We start from the raw sequence: 25,846 nt of genomic DNA, 5'->3' as shown, positions 1-25,846 counted from the left end.
TTTCAGTTTTACAGAAATAATACTTTGGTTACTGAAAGTCTGAACTGTTAAAAAACAAACAAACTGCATGCAACCATGAGTAACTGTTGCACAACACATTAAAAGCTTTAATGTATTTGTTTATTTGGTTGGTGCTGGTGATGTCTGTGTTTGTTCTTTAAAAACAGCATTTGAATTCAATAATTTATGCCATATGCTTCATTTCTGCCTCAGAGGTGCTGGGGTGTGGCTTTGCCCAAAAGTCATTGTGGCGTTTCACCTGCAGTAAAAGGGCATGAAGAAGTTAAAGTGGGGGAAGAAAAAGATTCCAAGTTAGAGAGTGATCCTTATCTCTCAGGACCCACACAAGAGCCTTCTAATGTAGCACAATCTCAAAAGAGTTGTATGGATAGGAAAAGCTTATCATACCATGCTCCTGGTTCAACGAAAACATTACATATGAAGGAGAGCGGTTCGAACACTTCTGACAAACCCAGACGGGTACAGTTTAACAGTGGTCCAGGAAAACTCAGTAGGTCAAGATCCGTGCCTAAAGATTGTTTCACTTCAGTAACTGACACAATTACTCTCTCAAATACAAGTCTGAATGGTAATGATACTCAGTGGCAGAAGGACCTGTGCCATGTAAGCAAAGTCCAAAATAGCTGCAATATTACTCAAGTACCAGCTGAGAAAGCAGAGTATGTGATCAGGAAGTCTATTAGTTCTAAAGAAACCAAAGAGACCAAACCTATAGTTCTTAAGGAAACTACTGAAGAATCTAACTTAGAAGGAAATGACCAAATTGGTGCCAAAAAGAGAACGCTGACTGTGCAATGGGGGTCAATTAAGCGCAATAGAATATCTGTTGCAGCTGAAGTAAAAGTAACAGAATTAGAAATCTCAAAAAGTGTGAATTTGTCAGAAAAAGCTAGGGAAGATATTGAGAAATCAAATGATACAGCTATCCCTAAGATGGTTAGAAGAGGGAGGAAGTGAAAGGCTGGAAAACAAGCCATCGTTAAAGAAATAGCAGAGACAACCACGTCAGTGCCTGTCAATCCAAAGACAAGTCCTAAACGAGGAATGCCAGCTGCATCTGAAGCAAAGATTCCAAAACCCAGAGGCAGACTAAAAGTATGCCCACCAGAGAGGAATGCTATTCTCGAGGGAGACAAGAGAGAAAGAGAGGACGGTTGCGTGCGTCCAAGTGCTTACGTCAGAGAAGAAAACCCAGTTGACACCCAAAGAAAGTCATCCCTAGACCATAGATCGAGTGCTTCGTCAACGTCTGGACCCGACAAGAGCGACAGCGGTACCTCTGATATCCGAAATTTGGACTGTATCCCAGTCATTCACCGAACCATCGAGAACCCCGAGGTCAAGAGAACAAGGCAAGACTTTAATTTGACAATCCAGACTGTAAAAAGGTCCATGAACACCGTGGCTGACGATTTGTCCAGGAGACCAGAGGAAGAAGACTTTGTTGTTTAGTCGTTTAGTCGTGTCCGACTCTTCGTGACCCCATGGACCATAGCACGCCAGGCACTCCTGTCTTGCACTGCCTCCCGCAGTTTGGTCAAACTCATGTTCGTAGCTTCGAGAACACTGTCCAACCATCTCGTCCTCTGTCGTCCTCTTCTCCTAGTGCCCTCCATCTTTCCCAACATCAAGGTATTTTCCAAGGATTCTTCTCTTCTCATGAGGTGGCCAAAGTATTGGAGCCTCAGCTTCACGATCTGTCCTTCCAGTGAGTACTCAGGGCTGATTTCCTTAAGAATGGATAGGTTTGATCTTCTTGCAGTCCATGGGACTCTCAAGAGTCTCCTCCAGCACCATAATTCAAAAGCATCAATTCTTCGGCGATCAGCCTTCTTGATGGTCCAGCTCTCACTTCCATACATCACTACTGGGAAAACCATAGCTTTAACTATACGGACCTTTGTCGGCAAGGTGATGTCTCTGCTTTTTAAGATGCTGTCTAGGTTTGACATTGCTTTTCTCCCAAGAAGCAGGCGTCTTTTAATTTCGTGACTGCTGTCACCATCTGCAGTGATCAAGGAGCCCAAGAAAGTAAAATCTCTCACTGCCTCCATTTCTTCCCCTTCTATTTGCCAGGAGATGATGGGACCAGTGGCCATGATCTTGGTTTTTTTGATGTTGAGCTTCAGACCATATTTTGTGCTCTCCTCTTTCACCCTCATTAAAAGGTTCTTTAATTCCTCCTCATTTTCTGCCATCAAGGTTGTGTCATCTGCATATCTGAGGTTGTTGATATTTCTTCCGGCAATCTTAATTCCGGCTTGGGATTCATCTAGTCCAGCCTTTCGCATGATGAATTCTGCATATAAGTTAAATAAGCAGGGAGACAATATACAACCTTGTCGTACTCCTTTCCCAATTTTGAACCAATCAGTTGTTCCATATCCAGTTCTAACTGTAGCTTCTTGTCCCACATAGAGATTTCTCAGGAGACAGATGAGGTGATCAGGCACTCCCATTTCTTTAAGAACTTGCCATAGTTTGCTGTGGTCGACACAGTCAAAGGCTTTTGCATAGTCAATGAAGCAGAAGTAGACGTTTTTCTGGAACTCTCTAGCTTTCTCCATAATCCAGCGCATGTTTGCTATTTGGTCTCTGAAGAAGACTAAGTGTACTATAATAAAGTTATCTGAAGAAGTGTGCATGCACACGAAAGCTCATACCAAAATATAAACTTAGTTGGTCTTTAAGGTGCTACTGAAGGAATTTTTTTATTATAATAAAGTTGTTTTATTTATGTATGCTTTATGATTGCATTTAAAGATGGTATGTATATGTATGTATTTGGAAGGGAGGGGGTGAAGGTAAAATGAGATAGATATGATGTATTAATGTTAATAGGGATGGATAAAGGGTAAAAGTTATAAATGTTGTATTTTGAACTATTGATGTTTGAACAGGAGAGTAACTGTGATAAGTTAACCCTCCTGATTCAAACTTATTAAGGGGTGAGGTATGTGGCATTTCACCTCTGGGGGTCTAGCAAGAGTTAAGTTGCAGGGAGGTAGATAGCCAATGGGAGCTCTCCAGGCAGAGGCAGGGATATATATGAAGAAGCAGTCAGTCAGAGGGGAGTTGAGTTGATGGGAGTTGATGAGAGAGGTGGAGAGGATTTTTAGATAGAGAGAGGGTTAGAGAAGCTAGTGAGGTGAGCTGTGGTGCAGAATCTGTAAGAGTACTAAGAAGGGAACTCCAGCCAGGGAGGAACAGGGGGAGAACTAATACTAAAGGTTAAGTTTAAAGAAAAGTACTTGAGAAACCAATAATAATTTCTATGCTTGTAAGATCATCACTTAAATAAACTTAATTGTTTTGTTCACTGTTCATCTGACTGGATTCCAATCAATTGTGTACCAGTACACAGACTTACTGGTTGGTGGCAGCAAGGGAAGAAATAGGCGAGAGAGGTATTGGGTCAATAGACCGTTAAACGTCCGGGGGCCCTTTACCAGTGTATCTTGCCACAGTCATGCTCATGATCTCCAACATACATTTAAAGCATGTCTTGAGTTACATTTTAGTAGTCTGTCAGGGTCCTGCTGAGGGTCGTCTAGAAGTCATCTAGCCACAGGAGAGTTGAGCGGGCAAAGGTTGATGCGGGACATGATGTTTTAAACAACAAGTCTGTTGTTTAATGTAACCTTCTCAATTCCACACCCAGCTTACATCCGAGTCTTTTGCACATCCGAGTCTTTTGAGATTCGTTGTCTCAGGCATAAGAGCCACAATGGGGCCATCTATAACTGGGAACTTTAGCTTGACCATTATCTCTTGGTTCAGGTTGTAAGTAATTGTTTGTGTATGCCACAGCTTTGCAATTTTATAGTCATTTGGTGTTGAACCTTTTCCTAAAGATGGAGTGGACTGATATGGATTCTCACTTCATGTGTACTTCTCACACCACCAAAGCACTCCTTGAGGTAGGTAACATAGAAATGTCTGCTGGCCCAATCATTGGGCAGAGTGAGGTGGCTGCCTCAGGCAATAGTTGCTGGGATGCGAGGAGTAGAAAAGGTGTTGAAAAACAGAGCTGTGTGTGCACCCCATGGCCTACCCGATGTCCCCTACGTAGTGTATTAGCAGAGTTGAAGTATCATTCAACTGCCAGTGTAGTTTGATTCTGTACAGGGCCGGCGTGTCAATATAGGCAAACTAGGCCATTGCATAGAGTGCCAAAATTCAGGGGGCACTGGCCCCCCACCCCCCGTGAGTGAGGCAAGCAGGAGGGGCGCTCGGGGAGCGTGAGCATGGGGCCACCTCGCCGCGCCTCTCAGCTCCGCGCCTCCGGAGAGCTGCCTGAAGCCGCTGAGTTTGGCGCCCCCGATGGCCAGGTAAACCACAGTGGCGCGGCGCTCGCTTTCCGGGTTAGAACTTACAGGCCGCGGGAGTAGAGAGCCTTCCTTGGTGGCGCAGCGCAGAGCGCACGGAGAGAGGCGCGCTGAAGCCGAGCCGAGGCCTCGGGCCTGGGGGAAGCCGAGCGCAGCGAGATCGCAGCTGGAGCGTCGTGGGCTGCATGGCCCGAGGCAGAGTGGCGGCAGGAGGCCTGCAGGCCCTTCTGCGCCGCCGGGGCGACAGACAGCGGCGGGAGTGCTGCTGCCCCCTTCTGCGCCACCGGAGCATCGTGGGCTGCATGGCCCAAGGCTGAGCGGCGGCGGGAGGCCTGCAGGGCCTTCCGCACCGCCGGGGCAGCAGACGGTGGTGGAAGCGCTGCTGGCCCCTTCTGCGCCACCGGACCGCTGTGGGCTGCATGGCCCAAGGCTGAGCGGCAGCGGGAGGCCCTTCCGCGCCGCTGGGACCATGGACAGCGGCGGGAGCGCTGCTGGCCCCTTCCGCGCTGCGGGCGACTTGGCGGCTGATTGACAGGCAGCCTCGGAGAGCTGCCTGAAGCCACTGAGTTTGGCGTCCCTTCTGCGCCCCTGATGGCCAGGTAAAGAGACTGCTTTTTACCCCTTCCCCTCACCAACAACCAAGGAACTCTCTTTTTATTTTTTATTTTTTCTACTTTTGTATTTTTTCTATTTTTATTTTTATTTATTTTTTCATTTTATATTTTATTCCACTTTTATTTTTTCTAAAAAAGATCAACAACTCTGGGAAATTGGGGGGGGCACGTCAGAAGGTGATCTTGCCTAGGGCGCAGAAAACCCTAGCACCGGCCCTGATTTTGAGGGGGTGGGCACAATCTCGTAATTCACACTGGGCACCCTTGGGCCTGTCCTAAGCAAAAGGAAGAAGCAGATTCAAATTCTATAACTTATTTAAACATTAAATAAGAACAACAAAGAAAATATACACAAGCCAATATAAGATCCCTTTTGCAAGTCATTAAATAACACAGTATACAAAAGGTGCTGGTAGGGAACCATTCCTACACAGCTGCAGACAAAATGCACCTCTAAAGCAGCTCCAGGGGATACCTGAGGGAGGCAGGCTATCTTGGCATTCCAAGCAAAGAAATGTTAATTGCTCATTCCCAAGTAAGACTGCTATGAGAAAATGGACCACAAACAACAGGAATTCAGGCTCTGTGTATCAAGCCCCCACTGTCAAAAATGTATGAGAAAGCTAATATATACAAGTGTTTCTGTTTTGTTTTAAGGAAACAGCTTTATTAGTTACATTAAACCAACTTATTAACTGTCAAAACACTTATTTCCATCGGACTCACAGATGAATTAATAATAAATATCTGCCCCAGAGACTCACAAATGGTAGAATGTAAATCTGTTAAGCCATTGCCAAAAATCAAGCTAAAAGAATTACAGAACCTCTTTTTTGCTCCACCATTTCATTGATTGGGATAGGAGAGCAGTGAGTCCAAGGGGGATGGAGTGTTTAATGAAAGGGCTTTCCATGTGGAATAAAATGTCAAGGACATTTGTACAACTGAGGTTATAAACTCCACTTACTCTGGACAAGTGACATGTGTAATTGTTTGTAATGTAAAATCTAAAACATAAACGAACCTTTAAACAAAATTGAAATGCATTTTAGAGTTTCTGTAGTTTTTTCACTCTATTTGAAAATACATGATATGCAAAATAAAAAGTTATTAGTGAAAACTTAATAGTCAAGGGTTTATATTTGTCACACAGTCTTTGAAGCTAAATAGTGACATCCAATATTGCTCATACTCAGAATGGACCCATTTAAATCAATAGACAAGTAATTTAAGTGTGTCTTAGTTGATTATTATTCATTATCTGCAATCCCTTCTTTGTTCCCAAAATGAACTGTGAAATAAGATTTACTCACACATATATTGGATGTAGGTGTGTGTGTGTGTGTGTGTGTGTGTGTGTGTGTGTGTAACAGAACCAAAGCAGATGAAAAGGCCTCATTGGACTGGTGCAGATAACAATCTATGGTTAAGAGGTCTAGAGCAGGCACCCCCAAACTTCGGCCCTCCAGATGTTTTGGACTACAATTCCCATCTTCCCCGACCACTGGTCCTGTTAGCTAGGGATCATGGGAGTTGTAGGCCAAAACATCTGGAGGGCCGCAGTTTGGGGGTGCCTGGTCTAGAGTAAGCTGCTGCACTAGGTGCTTACCTCCTCTCTCATACTAATTCCCCCACATGACTTCATCATAGTTAAAATATGTTAGCACCAATCATAGTAATGGTATATCACTACTCATTGGTTCATCAAAACAGGAAAAAAGGGAGAAATGATTTGGGGGAGTGGAAGGAGGTTACAATTGCAGAGGGGGCAGAGGAAGAATGGGAGTAGCAGCAGTTCAAGTCCTCTTGCTGCTCTGCTGCAAAAGCTGCCAGTAAAGTCAAGGCTTTAATAGCTATTAAGAGAAGAAGAGAAAGAAAAACGAAGCAGCTCTCAGCCACAGCTGTGAGCTCCCTCCCTCAAATGGTTTGGCTCCCCAAAATGAAACTGGAACACACAGCCAAAATTTACTACTGTATTTGCAAATAGGGTGGGAAATTGGAAGTGGCCGTTTTGGTTAACCCCTGGTTTAAGCTCCTTTCCTGAAAGGAGGCTCACCATTCAGGGGGGAAATAGTTTGCAATCAAACCCAAATAACAGCACCACAAGCAAAGAAAAGTCTGAGATAAGCAAGAAGCAAGCCACGTAATACATACTTGTTATGATTCCAGTTTCACATGTTAGAAAAAATACTTAACCTTAAATATGGGAAGACAGCCATCAGAATGCGAGTGTGACTATTCACAAGTCAAGTCACCAAAAAGGGGGGGAGCTGTGGTACTTCAGTACCTGCATAATGTAGACTGTGTGGTCTACAATGTTTTAAAGAATTATACAAAAGGGGTAAAATATCTGTAAAAGTCTGAACATCACATAACTTCACATATATCAATTGTAGAATTGTTGAGAGTGGAAAATTTACCTGAAGAAGGTAACAAAAAACTGTACCAGGTCCATGATGGTATTGTGTTGTGAAAATGCGATCTGAAAAGAGAAAGAAAGTGGGGGAAAAACATGGTCATTTTTTACGGAGGCTGCTTTAGACAAAGGTGTTCTGTGTAGTTGGTTAAATGAAAGCAGAATGGCTGAAGTCAACCTGTTGTTATACATCATTTTCTAAGGCCTAGATTATGTAAGCAAATTATATTACCAATCCATCAAGTCTAACCATTTTGAGAGGGGTGTTTTACAATCAAGTGGTGTATACATTTTATCAAACAAACAAACCTGTCCTGCCTAATATCTTAACTCCAGATTAAGAGTTGGATGGACTGGAAACATGAATGTATTATATTCGAACCTAAGTCCAATTCAATATACAGTATTTGACTTGGGTAAGAACATAATTTTAATAGCTATATGTTATAATATTAAGACTACAATAATACTTTGCACACTTGCTTGGGAATAATATGAGGGCTAGTCTTCTGTTTTTGCCTGAATTTGGAGGGACATTTGGGGAAATAATTTAGGGGTAGGGGCATATAATTATGGCAGGGAAAGAGAGAATATTGGTGACAAAACACAGAATGTATTTTATGCTGGTTAATTAAGATTGTTAAATTAGTACAAAGCAAGTACCGGCCATCTCCTCCCGTCCCAGCTTATATCATTGAACACTGAAATCTTGAACCTGACATTTGTCTTTGATCACTACATTTAAAAAAATGGGATACAAGAAGCTTGTAAGATATTTCAATTCAACACATGAAAAGAGGCTTCTACATATAGCTTTCTTGCTAGATGAGAAACAATATGCATGCATGCAAATGGCAATACGGGCAAGTTCTGCTCCCAGGTTCATCTGCATGCACAGAGCCATTTTCAAAAAAAATAGTCATCTACTCTTCCTGCTGCAGACTGGATTTAACAGATAGTAAGCAATTACAGATTTCCAAACCATGGTTGAATGTAGGTCTCTTGGAAGGTTTGAAATAGCTTACACTAGTCTTCTCTCTGCAACACATCCTTAGTTGTTGTTGTGTTGTTGTTGTTTTTTTAAAAAAACTACTTTCAATACATATTTAACATTTAAAAAACAAAAATAAAACTGCACCAGCTAATGATATCCCTAGAGTCAACCTGGTTCAGTGTTTTGCAGTATATATGCAGAACTTTCAGTAATTCTGTTTTCAATTACTTTGCAAAAAAAGTACTGCAAGTTGCTTACATGAGCATATTCTACCCAAAGGTGATAGTCATGTAATAATTTACTTCCTTGTTGCACCACAACCAAATATTTTAATCTTAATCTGTTCCCTTTCCTGCATTGCCACCATGTTTCCTTGCAAACCTTCTTAGCATCACATTTTCACTGCACCACAGAAATTTTGGGGGATTATTAAATACTGCATCAGCTTTTGCACCTCAGCTTTTTTCCTAATGAAAGTGGCTTGATTATTTATTTAATTGAAGCATTATTTCCCATTCTTCAGTCAAAAAAAGGCTCCTAGCTTATTTTTTACACAGAACAACAATAAAATAATACCTGTTCTCATTTTTCCAGTCTGAATGACACAACAGAAAAGAAGACTGGATGGGGGTGGGAGGGAGGGAGAGGAAAAGTGAGTAGATGGGGATTTAAGTCTTTTCTCCTGTCTCCCAACTCATGTGCCCTATAGAAATTCTTTATAATTTCACTTTCCACAGATAATAGTACCACAGGATGTTAGATGTTGCAACACAGTGTCAGGCAGAGACTAATTTATCATGGATGAAATCATTACGCCCAGGGGCTTACCTGGGACCAAAGGCACCAGCTCCTGGGGGCTGAGTCCTTTTGCCCTCCCCATGCCCAAAAATCATGGCTCCAGTGGCGGCTCCTTCTCTTCCTCTTGCCGTGGAGGGTCAAAGCAGCCTCCCACCAGTGGTGGCACCAGGAGGAGGAGGAGCCGCTGGCCACTGAAGTCGCGCAACCGCCCCAGCTCCTCCCAATACCCTAATGTCATGCACACAACATGCCTCCCTCCTCGCTCTCGCAAGCTTGCGCCTCTGCCTGTTCACCCCCCCCCCCAATATTTTATTCAAGTAGCCTGGATTGGTGTTTGTTTCACACAAAATATGACTGGTAAACCAAGAACAAAACCTTAATTTATCATTGTGGTTTGTTCTGAGCAAAACATACCACAATATCTGATTCAGACATAATGCTAAGCCAGGGCTGATAGTTTGTTTTCTCAAGTGCTAGTGGGGAGGAATGAAAAGTGAGTGATTTGGTTGTGGGGAGCATTCACGCAACACACCTACACACTGCAGCTGACACACTAACGAATCACGACACACATTTTGGAAAGCTCTGGCTTGCAGCTTAATGAAAACAGCCAAAGAAACACATGTGACTTGCAGAAATTACTTTCCCCAGTTAAAAACCAGTATCAGGAAGCAGAACTAGAAACGACCTCTGCCTAAGGCTTTGGAGATCTGTCATCAGACAGGAGGGACCATTTGGGGCTACATGAACAAATGATATAAGACATATATTTCAGTCTGTAGGGTTTCTTCAGAGTACTAGTTTTAAATGGGAAGATAAAATACAGATAAAATATAAACAATTTCCAACAGAGTTCTATCACAGTTATATTATTAAAAAGCCATTTGTTGAAGGAGGTTTTACATTCTGCATGATGGCAATAATTTTCACTTATGATATCAGCATTCATTTGAGCTGTTCATTACACACACAAATATATTATCAGGGAAAACTACTGCAATCAGTAACAGTCCAGTTGATTATACCACAGTAGTCATATGAAAATATTTTAACCTCAGTTATTTCATAAGCAGGTAAGTATGTGAATTTTCATCATATCAAAAAGCAACCAAATATACTATTAATTAATAAACGCTGTATAGATTACTGAAGGAGCTTGTGGATGTAATCTCAGAGCCTCGGTCAATACCTAATCTCTCTTTTTTTTTAATGTTTCGTAATCTCCTCTAGGAAGGCATCACCCAAGTTTTCAGATCTGGCTTGGAAGTCTATAGCAGAAACACACAGTAAGGTCATTGTTGTTTCCCTCCCCTACAATTTTTACTCATATACTCTGAATCAGCCTTCCATGCCCCAGGCCATGGACCTCTTCACAAGTATACATTTCCTTTACATATAGTGCTATAGATAGTCTCCTCAGTGTGGATGTTCAACTCAAATCAGAACCGTTTCTCCCCCAATCAAATCCTACCCTAATCCCTACCTCACATTTCAAATCAAGTCCTATCTCTGTCCATGTCTAACTCCAACTCTTTCCTTCTCTATCCCTAATACTGTATAAAAAACTCCCTCAGAAACTGCTCGTTTTATTCTCTCCCGCGCCCCCCGCTCTGGCTAGCTATCTTGGTAGCTTAATAAGAGAGAGGCTCCAGCACTCTGGTGGAATTTCTGAGGGACTGCATCACCAGACACTGGTCTGGTTCTGCTGTCTGCCACACCATCTCTTGCCAAAATCCCTTCCTCAAGGAAGTAGAGACCTTGACAGTAAGGCATGAGACACTTAATCTCAAGGTCATGGGTTCAAGCTCCACATTGAGCAAAAGGGTGCCTGCATTTCAGGGGGTGGACTATATGACCCTTGTGGTCCCTTTCAACTCGACAATTCTATGATTCTATGAAGCCAAACCTTTCATGACAACAACACCTGTGTGGCCAGTGATTTACTTCTAGCATTCTCCTCTTCCTGGTCCACAACCTTCAGCAGGAATGAGTGATGAAGAAACCCACTTGTGCCCCTAAATCCTTCAGCTTCCTGCCCACAGTCTCATAGTCCTATTCTATGGTAGTTCAGACCATAATACATGTGAAGGATATGCTCACAGGCATGATCACAAACCAAGTTTAGCAAAGTTAAGCATGATAAACCAGATTTCAAACTTCAGATTTGCAATAAATGACTCCAATCCACAAAAAGTCTACACCTTCCAATTCTTCCCGACAGCTAGGTTTTTATTTTATTTCCTCCACACTAAAATACATGTTTCTGCTAGCACAACTTATGACAGGGGAAAAAATCTTTTCACATTCATTAATTACATTCTTTCATTTTTCATTGTTAATAAATTAAGAAATTATAAATAGGAAAAACAAAAAAAGACAGTAAAACTTTAGCAGAGGGGTTACTAATCATTGAGCCCTGATGACATATTTAATATGATACGGTCAGGCACAATGCAAAGTAAACTGCCTGGAGAGTGCTGATATGGATACTTAAACTCTATAAAATTATTACTTCTTACAGTATCATCAAAAATTGTAATTGAATTTCTTCCGGGATAAAATTATTCTGCACTCCCACAGAGCCAAAATGCATGTTCTGTTGTAGAAGGAGTTGGTATTGACAAAGTCTTAAGATTAACGCATTCTAGTGTCAATTGTCTGCTATATTTTCCCAAGGAAAACAAGTAACACCCCTTCTGACTCAGACAAACTTTCAACTTTAGAAGTACAAGAGACAACAATTAGACACAAGAGGCAAATGAAAAAATGTTATGTGGCATTTTCATTTGGAGGAACAGGAAAAGAACAAATTACAATTTCCTGCCTCTTTTTACCTAAAATAAAATGCACTAGATGTGAAATATCCAATAATAACAACTCATTTAAGAACACATGACACTAATATGGGCTAATATTAAAAATGCCTTGCCATGCTGCAGGTTGTGGAGCTTCTTCTTCCTCAATATTTGATTTCCAGCTGAAAAAAAGTGTATAGGCACATCCACCACCTCTGTATTAAATCTGAGACACGTGGTAAATGGGAGGGTGATCTCTGTGGTATCAATTCTCAGCAGAGTAGAGCAGAGTTCCCACAAGGTGCAACAGGGTGGATGGGGGACCACACAAAATACCTTGTGGTGCTCCATGAGCCAGTCATAAAAAACCCATACTGCTTTAAGCTGTGCTACTGCCCTTGCATCCCATTTTTGAGGCAGGTTAGGTTGAAATAAACCCTTTTTAGACAAATGCCTTCCACAGTTACGGAGAATGTGTGGGACGGGAAGTGAAACAACATCTAATTACCCACCTCAAATATCCTCATGTTTGGAGCAACATCTGAAAAGGGGACAAATGTTCTCTACATTATCACAAATGCTGAACATTCAAAGATTCCCATCTGGGTGAAGAACCTATGGCAGGTTCCGTTTTCACATATCACATCCATCAGATACACATTGGAGAACTCATGGATGACAGTCAATGTGGGATTAAAGGTAGAGGTAAAGGTAAATTGACCTTGCCAATCAGAAGATTGGCAGTCAGTTCGAATCTGCGCGATGGAGTGAGTTCCCGTTGCTCTGTCCCAGCTTCTGCCAACCTAGCAGTTTGAAAGCATACCAGTGAAAGTAGATAAAGAAGTACTGCTGTGGTAGGAAGGTAAACGACGTTTCCGTGTCCTCTGGCACTTGTTATGGTGTTCCGTGTGCCAGAAGTAGTTTAGTCATGCTAGCCACATGACCAGGAAAGCTGTCTGCGGACAAACACTGGCTCCCTCAGCCTGAAGCAAGATGAGCGCTGCAGCCCATAGTCACCTTTGACTGGACTTAACCATCCAGGGGTCCTTTACCTTTAAAGGTAGAGTCCCCTTCAATGTGTTTGCTGCACAAAAGGAGAATGTTAATTTGAAAAGGGCTCTAGTGACCAACTGAGTGATGCCCTAGTGAGCATAACTATTATGCAAGGGTTTGAACCCTGGTCTTCCCCGTCTTAGTAGGACACTCTAGATACCACAACTGATTCCCCAGTAGGACCAAAAGTAAGGTGCAAAGTGGGTCCCCCCTCCAAGGCCTCTCTTTCATGATGCCAGAAGTGCTTAGGCCCTGGTGCTCTGAAGCTGTCAGGAACATTAGCACTCCAGGGGCTGATTGCAATCCCAGACTGGTGTCTGAATGCTTACAAATTGAAATAATTCTTCTTCATAGAAACAATTTAGTTATGAAACAGATCCCGCAGACACAGTCCTCCATTATTATAGCCTACTACTGCATTTAAAGTTTAAATTAACTGAAGAGTTTTATATTTGTTTAGAAATATTCCATAACATACAGTGCTGGAAGACCCATACAAAGTTCAAAATGCTTATCTTTGCAGGCACTATATATAAATGTGTGTGTTTGTGTGCACATGTGTATATAATTTCTAGTTATCCTAGAGCAGCACACTTATTAAACAAATGGTTTGCTGCAGTGACCTAATAAAAGTAGTAACAATCACATGTGGATTTTTTAATACGCATATAACTCTCTCTTTTAAAAATCAAATTGTCAAAGCTTTCTTAGAGTTTGGAAAAGGTTGGTTGGGAAATGTAGAATTAAAAATGAGTTTTTTACCTGAATATTGAATCATTCATAATTCTACACTAAGCCTGCAAATTACAGAGGTTACATTCCACAGAGCACGTCTAAAGTCAAAATTGTGTATAGTCAAAACCTATTGGATTAAATGGGAGGTGGGATTGCCAGCATCTTTCATCCCAGAACCCTGCCTGTTTTGTTTTGTTTTTAAAAAATTGTTATGCACATAAGACTGAATGCACACAAGTTAAATGTTTGTAAATTGCAGGCTTAATGTATTTGGAAAATATGCATGACATTGGTGAGATGCCAAGGAAAGGGTAAAGCATTTCCCAAAATATAAAGACAGCAATTTTTCAAATGTTATTTTTATGAATGAAGCTAGTGCTATAAAAATATGGAAGCTATGGAATAATAAAAACTGTGTTTCTGCAATAGTGCTTGTGCTAGTACTTGATTTCCCCAAATTTGAATATTTATGAGGTTACTTGCAGAGCCGCCTCGGGGTTTAACCCACAAATCAAAAGGTTTTATCAGCGGGAGTAATAGATTACATGGAAGTCTGTGGCCTATCATATCCCAAAGGTATCTGCCTTTCATAACATTTACGTTTCTAGTGCTACTCTGTAGAAATCCCATTTTGTGTTCTTTGCATGGCACCAATTTCATCTGTACCTTGTTGAACATCCAAAGCAAGTTTCCCTCAGCAGAGCATATTGGCTCATTCTTGTAGCATCTGCCTTTGTCTTCATCATTCATTGATAATACCATCAAAAACAGAGATGCTCACAGTATCTCTCCTTGGCATAGTCAGGATATTTCAATCAGATGAGAGCCCAAAGTCTATTTTTATATAAACATTATGACCACCATACTCAACTTGTAAATCCAGTGAAACTATTTTGATAAGGAAACCTTCATGCCGGACAGACATTGGTACAGCTCAGTGCTGGCCTTACTATTAAGAAGAGCAAGGCAACTGCACCAGGCAGTTAATTTAAGGTGCCATGAAAGGGAAGCTTATTATTATTATTATTATTATTATTATTATTATTATTATTAAAAATAATATTTGCAAATGAAACAACAAAGGGAAATACATCATAAAAATAGTCATAAAGGCAAGGAGAATAAAAACACATGATTTTTAAAAGGTAAAAAATGAATAACATAATATATATTCCATAGTGGGATACAAGTTTCGTATTCATACAAAATTTATCAAGTATTCATAAACCTCACCAGATAAAATAATATTTAGTAGCAATGTGACAACCATGAGATTGTTTGGTCATATAAATCACAGCCCCCAAACAGATCTAATGTCTGCAGGGTCCATGCTGCCCCTGGCAACATAGATCTCATGGGTCAGTTATTCAGAGATGGCAATAAACATGACTTTTTAAAACCCTAAGTCCAAAGAGCAACAAGATGCATCTTTCAGTACTTGAGAAATCACTAAATGACAGGCGACCAGAAAATATAAAATTCCTGACAAATAAGACTGACATTAGCAACATCAAAAATGAATAAAAGACGTAACTTAGGATCCAAAGTGAGCTGTTTGCCAATAACAATACTAATTTCTGTTACAACATGGCAGGAGTTAAGAGTTCAACAACATTTGGAGGGGCATAGCTTCCTCATACCTGTCATACAGGATCTTGCACAGACCATTGCACCCAGCTGTCATCAACAGCACCATACATTTGATAAACAATAATGAGTGTAGGGAAACAGGTTATATTATCATGTCACCTGGAAATTTTTAAAGCAAGTCTTAATCTATGTGAGAGATTGGGTCTTATTTTACAGAAAAAGGTGTGGTATACAGCTAGAGAACATGAAAGAAGACTCAAGAGAACAAAGGTAACCTTCTATTCCTCTAGCTCAGGGGTCCCCAAACTAAGGCCCGGGGGCCGGATGTGGCCCAATTGCCTTCTCAATCCGGCCCGCGGACGGTCCGGGAATCAGCATGTTTTTACATGAGTAGAATGTGTCCTTTTATTTGAAATGCATCTCTAGGTTATTTGTGGGGCATAGGAACATAGCTGCCAAGTTATCCCTTTTTTACAGGGATTTTCCCTTATGCTGAATAGGCTTCCTCGCGAGAAAAGCAAAAACTTGGCAACTATGCATAGGAATTCGTACATTATTTTTTCCCAAAAAATATAGTCCAGCCCCCCCACAAGGTCTGAGGAACAGTGGACCGGCCCCCTGCTGAAAAAGTTTGCTGACCCCTGCTCTAGCTGAAGCTGGGAATAGTAAAGAAAGCAACGTCCACAAGGGCATTATGAGATGGGAAACGATAGGTCACTCAAAAAATTGGGATGGTTACATGGGTAACTAGCATCCTAGAGGAAAAGCCTAGGAGATGGTGAACAGCAATGGTTGCTGACTGTTCCTAAAATGCTACCTTCTTTTACTCCCTTCTCTCACTACTTTGAAATAGGCTTATGGAAAAACAGCCTGATCAGGAAAGTGATCTGGCTGTGTAGTCCAAACCAGTCCTTCCTTTAAAGGATCGCTGTGTGGATAGTTGAGAGCATCCTCCTCAGCTTGTTATCATGCTCAAGAAAAGTCATTCACAATTTAATTCTAGTTTACTTGCCTGCATCTTTTCTTGCAAAGCATGGCAAACTGCTCCCTCTGCTAGTCTTATAATCCCATGGTAAACAAACACTGTACTTAAATAAGGGTGAACGCTAGAACAAGTACTTTAAATTTATTTACATGTATGCCTGGATGTTACTGCCTTTTATTTGAGAACCCTGGCATTTTCCTATGTTCCTTAATTCATAAAGAGGTGGGAATATCTTATGTAGCCCCTTAGGGGAAATGTCAAATACATTAATTCGAGAGTCTGGAAACCTGAGATGCTCTTCTTAACATAACCTCTGACTGAAAGATGCCAGAACATCACCACAGCAATTCAAGGAATTGTAATATAGCACTTCATCGCACTTCACACATATTCATAACAGTCCCATTGAAATTCCAGAAGTGTATTTTCAGTACTTCTACAAGATATGGAGTTCTCTCTTTGTGACTAAGCGGGATTTATATTCATGCTTAATAGTCCCTTCATGATATGATTTTTTTTTCACACATTGATTCATTCTGTTTGCAAGCTGCTGTTTTAATTAAGGAAACCATTTGCTATTATCACAGCAAAATTCTTGGGCTGAATGATGGGATCGTGTTGAGGGAAAAGGATGTACTTCCAGTGTCCAAGAACTGCAGGCTTACAAGTTGCAAAACCTCTCAGTCAGGAATGGGAAAACAGATCTTTATTGATCTGTGACAGCAGACGCTTGCTCCCAAGTATACCTGTGATTTATTTAGAGTCATCCACCTGTACTACAGGAATATGGGGTGAAACAGTGAAACACATGAAGCGGGTCATGACTTCCAGTCCAAGAGCTATGACTACCCATGCATTCAAGCCCAATTTGTGACATACATAATCAGAAAACAAATTACTTCAAACAAGTATAAATTTGTTGGCTACAATCTTACGTTTTAAATACAGGCACACACACACACACCCATTTACATGGGGGTTATGTTCTGAGGCAACATGAGCATCAGTGAAATCGCATATATTTGAAACACCATTGAAAAAGACTGCAGACACCCTGCTCTGCCCCCACCATTTTGTGATGTTTTGTGACCTTTTTGGCTCACTTTCTGATTTGGAGCGATTTGTGTATGTGTGCACACACATACTGAATGCATATAAAGGTGGGAATGTTGCCTTATATTCTTTATTGGTTGTACAGTCTGTTGAAAACCATTAGCATTAGCTTTTCAGTTCTTAAGTGTTTGTACTCTCAGAAGAAAGACCTACATTTTGCCAAAGCATCTTGTTCATTACAAGTATTCTCCCTGTGAAACGTGTAATTTGAACCTTCCAGAACCCTATGATATATAAACAGTAGTAACTTTCCTTCCTTGTCATATTAAAATCCCACAAACTGAAACACTTCTCTCCAAGCCATGCACTTCCTTGAAAATCAATTATTTTCAGCCTTAATGGAAAATGTAGCCTATGAAAAACAAACTATTTACATATCACAGTGCTACAAATCAACACATCAATTATTTCAGCACATTTGTTTACATTTTCCAAAGCATCAGAATCTTCTAAAGGCAAAACTATTTATTTTTACTTCTGCTTATGTTCAATAAGTATCGATCATTTTTCTCATTTCACATTTTGCATTTTGCGGGGCAGGGGAGCAAATACGCAAATGTCAAAAAAGAAAATGGAACCTCGGCTATGAATCATATTCACATATATTCAATTAAAAAAAAACTTAGATGCCCTTTCTTTTTATGACCTAAAAGACCCAGAGAAAGACTTCAGTGTTTCCCCCCCTACAGTGTATTTCATATTCTTGCATCATTCCTTCCCTATATGTGATTAGACAACCCTGCAACGGCTTTGAGCATTTTTTACACCCCAACATGAATCAAAGACATCAGAACTCAGGTACATTTGTAGGTCCATCATTTGATTACAATATTATCAAATGCAGATTTTGCAAAAATGAATGACTATGGTATTATATAGTGGACTTAGAGAAGTTGTTCACATATTGCATATCTAGTAATATTAGAATACAGTGGTACCTCGGTTTACGAACTTAATCTGTTCCGGAAGTCCATTCTTAAACCGAAACCATTCTTAAACCGAGGTGCGCTTTCCCTTCCACCATTTGGATTACGTTCTTAGACCGAGGCAAAGTTTGCAAACCGGGACACTACTTCCAGTTTTGTGGAGTTCGTAAACCAAATCATTTGGAAACAGGACTGTTCTTAAACCGAGGTGCCACTGTATGTTGATGCATCTATCATATGAAATACATTAGTATCCATTAGTATTTAGCAATACTTTCTTTCCAAAACAAGGCATGTACAAAAAAACAAAAGAATTAATTCTAGTTGTAACATACTATATTATGGATAAAGAAAGAGTTGACACCTAAAGAAAGAGTTGACACCAAAATAACGTGCTTTGGACCCTTATATTGCACATCCTTACTTACACTCAAACATCTGGTAAAATGATAAGCTATCGCTTGGGAAGAGGGAGGGGAATGAATTCACTTCTCCTCTCTCCCTTCTGAACAGCCAAACAGTCGAAGTGAAGCATTGTTTAAGGGCTAGATGTATGTCCTAATGGTGCATTTGATTCGCACAGTGAGAAAAATACCCACAAAGTTTATTGGTATATGCATACAGCCTTATCAGGATTGGGGCAAAGCTATTTAAAGGACCAAGACATTGGTTTTTTTAAATGTACTGACATTCGACGTAATAGGAAAAGTTCTATACCTTAGCCCTAAAAATGAGTTCCTAGTGATATGGACTATATTTTACAGGTGAACCTATAGTACTAATATTATTCAGACCAATTAAGATTTGAGAGCCCAGGAGTGCACTCAGGGGACTTCTATTCATGCTTGAAGAAGGGGGCAGGGAAACAATCCTCACCTGAGCAGTACGAGAGGTGTGGTGGGGACTGCAGGTGGAAGGAGGAATCCAAAAATAGAGCCCACTCCTTCCTCCAGAGGGGAGCCTTCAGATGATCTCAGTGCTTTTGATGAGCATAAAAAGTGCTTTTGATGAGCAAAAAAAATGCTGCTGTCATCGGAATTAACTTCTGCTGGCACATTGGTGTGGTTCACATAATGCTAATCCATATGGGGGGGGGGAGGTTAAAAGTTATGGCTTGTTTGACTGGGTCTGATCTGAACCATGGTGAAGGAAGAATGCTGGGTTCACATACAACATCAGCCACAATTTAAAACAATTCAAGGTTCATAAGCAAACAACTAACCATAGCTTCAAATCATGGTTTAAGGACAGTAAGCAAACCATAGTTGAGTAGCTGAGCAGGGTTCATATGTTCACACAGACTGCTAAACTATATATATTTTAATAAACTAGTTTAATGAACCATGGTTGAGTTTTATGACTGAACCAGGCCATCAGCTGCTTCCCCGGTCACTCTTACCGTGTTTCTCATATTATAAGACATGTCTTATATTTATTTTTCCCTCGAAAAAACACACTATGGCTTATTTTCAAGGGATGTCTTATTTTTTTCCTCCTCCTCCTGCTGCGGTCGGCATTGCTGCTACGCCTATCACTATGTCTTATTTTCGGGGTATGGCTTATATTCCTTGAATGCTTAAAAATCCTGCTATGGCTTATTTTATGGGTATGTCTTAAAATATGAGAAACAGGGTACTCAATATTTTAATTAATATTTTTAATTAATGTCTTTCCAATTCAAGACCTCGCAAGTAATACACACATACACACTTATTAATTTTTAGAGCTTATCTGGGGGGGGGGGGTTTGATTAGCTTTAAGCCTGATCATCCTACTAAACACAACTCTCCTTTTCTAAGCCCAGAAATTGAATTTGTAAAGTGAATGATTCACATATATAAAGTAAATTTAAATTATGACATCAGTTGCCAATCAACTTAACAGTGAATTACCAAATCCAATTTACTTAGAACCATGTAATTTAGATTAAATTAAACTTAATTCAATTTAAACTGTGATGTATAAATGTTGATGAGTTCTGCTGCTGAAGAATGCAAAGTACTGTACCTCAGCGTGGTCTTTCAATTGTTGAAGTTAATAGTGCTTCAACTACTCAGAGTTAATGTGCTTTCTTTTGACATACCACAATACGTACAGTACTTGTGTTTCATATTACAACAAAGGATATGTGAACACCAGTAGGAAAATCACTCTGCAGTTCAATTCCTTGGCAGCTGCAGTTCAATTCCTAGATGGCATTAGGCTGGGGAAGGCTAATGTATAGATCTGATCTGAATTTCATGTCTTGCACACTGCTTCCCATATCTAAGGAGGTGGCATATTTGCCCTCCCCTCTTAATAAAATGATGGAGGAGGAGTTAGTTGCTCCCAAAGAGAGGGGAGAAGGGTAGTCATGTGAGGCCCTCCAGCAGATAGGGAGGAGCTTAGTTTTATAAGCCTTCTCGTCCCCCAGTTGTTCTTCTTTGAAAATTTGAAATGTCTTCCTTCCATAATAATAATAATAATAATAATAATAATAATAATAATAATAATAATATATTTATTCCCCAGCCACTCTGGGCGGCTTCCAGCAGAATACTAAAATACAATGATTCCTCAAATAATAAAAGCTTTCCTAAACAAGGCTGCCTTCAGATGTCTTCTAAAAGTCCAATAGTTGTTTATTTCTTTGACATCTGACATATGTCGGGCTTGGCCAGTTGTCTGTTGAAAGGGCTGAGTAGGAATTTTTGAAGGGGGGATTCCTTGATTGGTCTTAGGGTCTCCCTGCTTTTTGCCTACTCAACACTGCTGGGACTAATTTGATTGGCACTTTGGTAGTGGTGTTGTTTGGAAGCTCTTGGTAGGCACTGAGTATGGCAAGAAGGAAGTGTGTGAGGAAAAACTAAAGCATAGTTGGGTAAAGCATACACTTCAGGGATCTGCCAGTGCTGATTACCTAGGGGGACTTGGAGGGGGTGTCTGGCATCCACATTTTAGGCGAATCACTAAACAGTGGGGCCTAGGTGAGCGTGCTGACTTCATACTCCTAGGTTTTCCTAGGAAGGTGGCAGTTAATTTCCTCCCCATTCTTAGCTGGGGAGCCACAGCCTGTGGCTGCATCACATACCCAGAGTCCTGAATAGATGCATCCCTACAAGAATAAACATAGCTGCCAAGTTATCCCTTTTTTACAGGGATTTTCCCTTATGCTGAATAGGCTTCCTCGCGAGAAAAGTGAAAACTTGGCAGCTATGGAGAATAAATTCAATCCTCACTTCTTTTAATTTGGTTAATGAGTCTTCTTTTGGGAATGGGGGCAATATCTACTGCTGACAGAGCTACAAAAAAAGCTTCCAAAGCTGTTTTTAAAAGTCTCCTGGGCTATATGTAGTTTCTAAGCTACTAGTATCAAGCACAGTTCAAAGAAGCTCCTGAGCTTTCGTTGCAAAGGAGAAGTGCAATACAGTGGTACTGCACCTCGGTTTTTGAGCGTCTTGGAAGCTGAACATTTCAGTTTTCAAACACTGAAAACCCGGAAGGAAATGATTCCGTTTTCGAACACACCTCGGAAGTCGAATGGCTTCCGCTGAGTTTTTTTCTTCTTCAATTTTCTCAATTGAAATTGCAGACCACCCTTTGTGCTTCGGTTTTCGAACGTTTCGGAAGTCAAACAGTCTTCTGAAATGGATTACGTCCGAAAACCGTGGTGCCATTGTATTTGAGCTTGTCTGACTATGCTTGGCAAAGCTCCCTGACCATAAAGCTTAGCTAGAACCCTGTTATAGCTATACCTTACTACAATCACAGTAGCTAAAAGAAGGGCCTGTGGAAGAAATAGATTGGCTGAACTAGAAGCTTCATACTCAGCAACAACTAGAGATCTCAAAAACTTCTATCCTACTTACCACACAACTCTCCTCAATCCTTTTACACTAATAACTCCAAGAATGGCTGGTTAGGACCTTATTTGTCCTGCCCAGAAATGAAGTTCTCTGCGCAAAGGGATCAAAGTGAGTGGAGTGCTAGTGATGGAAGTACCTAATATTGGAATATATCTGTATGACTGAGGCAGAACTCTCACAGGAAGCTAACAATTTATCAAAGATACGCTGAACTTAGAAACATCTATTAAATTATGCATCTAACAGTACAAATATACATTCATAGGATGTAAAGAAATACAAGCGCTTCAAAAATTCTTAAGTGGGAATATAGTAACTCCAGAAGCTTTAAAATTAGCTTCTATGATGAATGATCCTTGCACCTAACGTAAAACATTTGTGACTAATTTCATCTGACAAATGTTGCAGAGCATGCACAAGGAGCCAGAGCTGAGGCAGGGAGTTAAGACACCTATACCAATTAAGTGTATGAGCTCTTGACAAGAAGACTGCTTCCATTCCATTTTTATCACTTCTTTGAACAACCAATCAGTCAACAGCCCTGGCCTGAAAACCCAGCACTAAAACTCCCACCAGCTGAACTCAAACAAAGCAAGATCCAAGTTTAAGATAAGCTGCATTACCTTTTCAGGCATGCTGAAGTTCAAGGCTGTGTTTACTTAGGGCAGCCTTCCCCAACTTGGTGCCCTCCAGGTTTTTTGGACTACAGCTCCCCTTGGGCTCAATCAGGATGGCTAATGGTTAGGAATGATAAGTTTTGTCACCCAAAACATCTGGAGTGCACCAGATTGGAGAAGACTGCAGTGGGAACTGCACTGGTAAGGAACACTGCTTTCCCCTTCCTCCCTGGCCTGTCACCACTCCAACCACCCCTCCCAAATTCAAACTTATTTGTATGCTTAGCAACTACCACAGCTAAGGAAAGAGGCAGGGAAAGATTCCCAAGCTTGTGTAAACCAGTGTTGTGAGAGTTAAGTTGTGAAATTCTCTAGTGGCATGGACAAGAGAGCAGTCCCATCCACTATTAAGCTCCAGTGTAAATGTCCAGCCTTCCTGCAGGCTGGGCTAAATCTACCCCTCCCCCACCCTCCACACACCAAAAATAAAAAAAATAAAAAGAAAGAATAACTCATATTATAGAAAAGTTTGTGCACTGGACATGGAGAAGTGGTTTGCAAATGTGTTCAGAGAAGTGTGACCTTAGCAAGTATGGTGACACTGTTGCCCAGACACTCAGTATGGACAGGCCCTTTGGGGGCTCTTCACACTTTGTTCTGGCTTTACACATTCTGACAAACTTGCTGTCTTCAGCAAGCCCTTTCTGCTTTACTGTACATGACTTTAGATAATTTAGAAATAAGTTGAACAGCATTACTTCTAAACATTTAAACATATATTTGATTTTCATCTGGTACAGTAGAAACATTCAGATCGTATCAAATACGATACAATATATTTTAAAAAATTAATTCTTTCATAGGTGAAACAAAGGAATAGTGTATCTCTACTTAATGTTTTCTGTAGGTGGTATAGAAGTGCACTTAAAGCAATTTCTCCCTGGAGATTGGCAGTAGCAAGACATTCTGGAGTCAAGAACAGTATTAGTAAACAAACACTGAAATATTTTCATGCTAGCAGGCTACCCACTGCTTTCATTCCAATACTGTTGAAATTAAAACTAAATACTAAGCTATGAATTTTAACAAATGCCACTTTGTTTTCCATATAGAGAATTATGGAAGCAATGTCTATATGCACGATGCTGATGCACAGTGCAAGTTAAAGCTTTCCATGATGATTTTAAAAGGATTTTTTTTTTAATTTTACAGTATTCATTAAATGTGAACAATTGCCTCAGAAAACCTTATATTGCATTATGGGAAATGCTGCCTTTAGGTAACTCAAAGAACATATAATACCTATAAACACAGAGTTTTATAATTTGCTATTTTTCCTCAAATTTTACATTGTTTCTAAATATAAGTATAAATGTTTCTTGCTTAAGGGATTCAATTTATTTAGATATTTTGCTCACTTTCTGGCAAAATGTTCTGCTTTGGGGCAACAAGGCATTTGCTTGTGCTGTAATTGTTGCACTTTACAATAATTACATATTTGTTTTAAGGGGGGGGGAAGAGCTACAGAACAGACATAACTACATAACTATTTTTCCAGAATGAGGAACCTTTTCAGTGTGCATCCAAGATACATGAACAAATATAAGGGCAAGGCAGCAGAATTTGGTTCCTATTCATTAATCCATGGTTCAACAATAATTCCTTGTCTCTGTACCAAGTAAGCAAGGAGCATAGACCTTGTTAATGGGCACCTAGGCACTATAAATAGGATTTATGCAAAGATACACATAGGTTTTGTGCGAAAGGATAAGATGGGAACATTAGAAAAGGGGGAATGAAGCATATGTGGAAGGAAACCATTTGAAACACAAGTGTTTCATCCACCATAAATGTGGCAAAGTACATCCCATTTAAGATAACTGCACTTGTTTGCAATAGCAATTAATTTTGCCCTCTGGTATTTGAGTTGTGATTTTATTTTATTCACAGGAAACTATATAAAGGTAAAGCTTATCAGATTAATAACTGTATTTACCAAACACTATCCCAGGTTCTTGAAACCTTTGTTGGAGAGACATAAAAGAGATGGATGGAAAAAGTTGATTTGCCCCACTTATCTGTAGTCAGGGGTTAATAAAATATTATCTCTAGTAGCCGGAAAAGTTTTGCAGTTAACCCTCCAAAATAGCCTACAATCTGATAAAAAAGGAAGCAAGGTCAGTCCAGCAATTCTAAAAGGCTAAAAATAAAAATACAGTAAAATTGAGAATGCTCTAGCTAATATACAATGTATAGTGAATCTTGCTAAAAGGTCACAAAAGTACTATACCACATTCCAATAAGAACTCACAAAATATCATAATTATATGCACTTTTGAGGTCCACTATGAAATAGCAACATATGAATTATGTACGATTTAAATTGTTGCCATTTATGCCCACACATTTCATGAGCATGACTTTGGCATGTTTTTGATTGTCAATATGACTGAATACTTAATAATATCTTGAGCTCAAGCATTAAAAGCATCTCTCTTTTAAACAAATGTATATTTCATTTTAGCATTTATATAAAGCATGTTTTAATGAAAAAGAACATTGTTTCTTTTCCTAGCGTTCATATAAAAAAGTAAGAGGTAGAGCCAGAGAGAAATTACAAGAAATCCATTGTCTTCGGCGGGCCAAGAAAACAAGCATTTGGGACAAAGGATAATTAATACAAAACAAAATGTAATAGTTAGCCACACCAGTTATTCTGGAATTCAAATCAGTGGAAGACAAATGCAAAGTATTATTGAATACAATTGTTGTGTGAATCTCTGATGTTTCAGTTTTAAAATTCCAGATAGAAAATCACTGTCTCACATAGGGGGGGAAACATTCTGTTGTGTACATTAACTGAATGTTCTTGAGGTCATAGCCTAATGCACAATTTGATGCAGTTATTTATTCTCATTATTTATTAAATTTATATACCTCCTTCATCTAAAGATCACAAGGTGGTTTACAGTATAAAAACACAAAGTACAAAATACCCTCCCCTAACACATTTAAA

General features: G+C 40.1%; 1 protein-coding gene across 2 annotated transcripts in view; it reads right to left on the bottom strand.

Moving 5' to 3' along the window:
- Positions 1 to 25,846, bottom strand: part of ATRNL1 (attractin like 1) — a 516,702-nt gene that overhangs the window by 259,665 nt on the left and 231,191 nt on the right. For both annotated transcript variants that reach the window (XM_060274774.1, XM_060274775.1), the window contains exon 25: positions 7,384 to 7,445. In XM_060274774.1, coding sequence (XP_060130757.1) covers positions 7,384 to 7,445 — 62 coding nt within the window. The remainder of the gene's footprint in view (positions 1 to 7,383; positions 7,446 to 25,846) is intronic.

This window comes from Zootoca vivipara, chromosome 5, assembly GCF_963506605.1.
Source record: "Zootoca vivipara chromosome 5, rZooViv1.1, whole genome shotgun sequence".
Classification (NCBI taxonomy): Eukaryota; Metazoa; Chordata; class Lepidosauria; order Squamata; family Lacertidae; genus Zootoca; species Zootoca vivipara.
The sequence above is the reverse complement of the archived record's forward strand: the minus strand, read 5'-3'. Positions and strand labels throughout refer to the sequence as shown.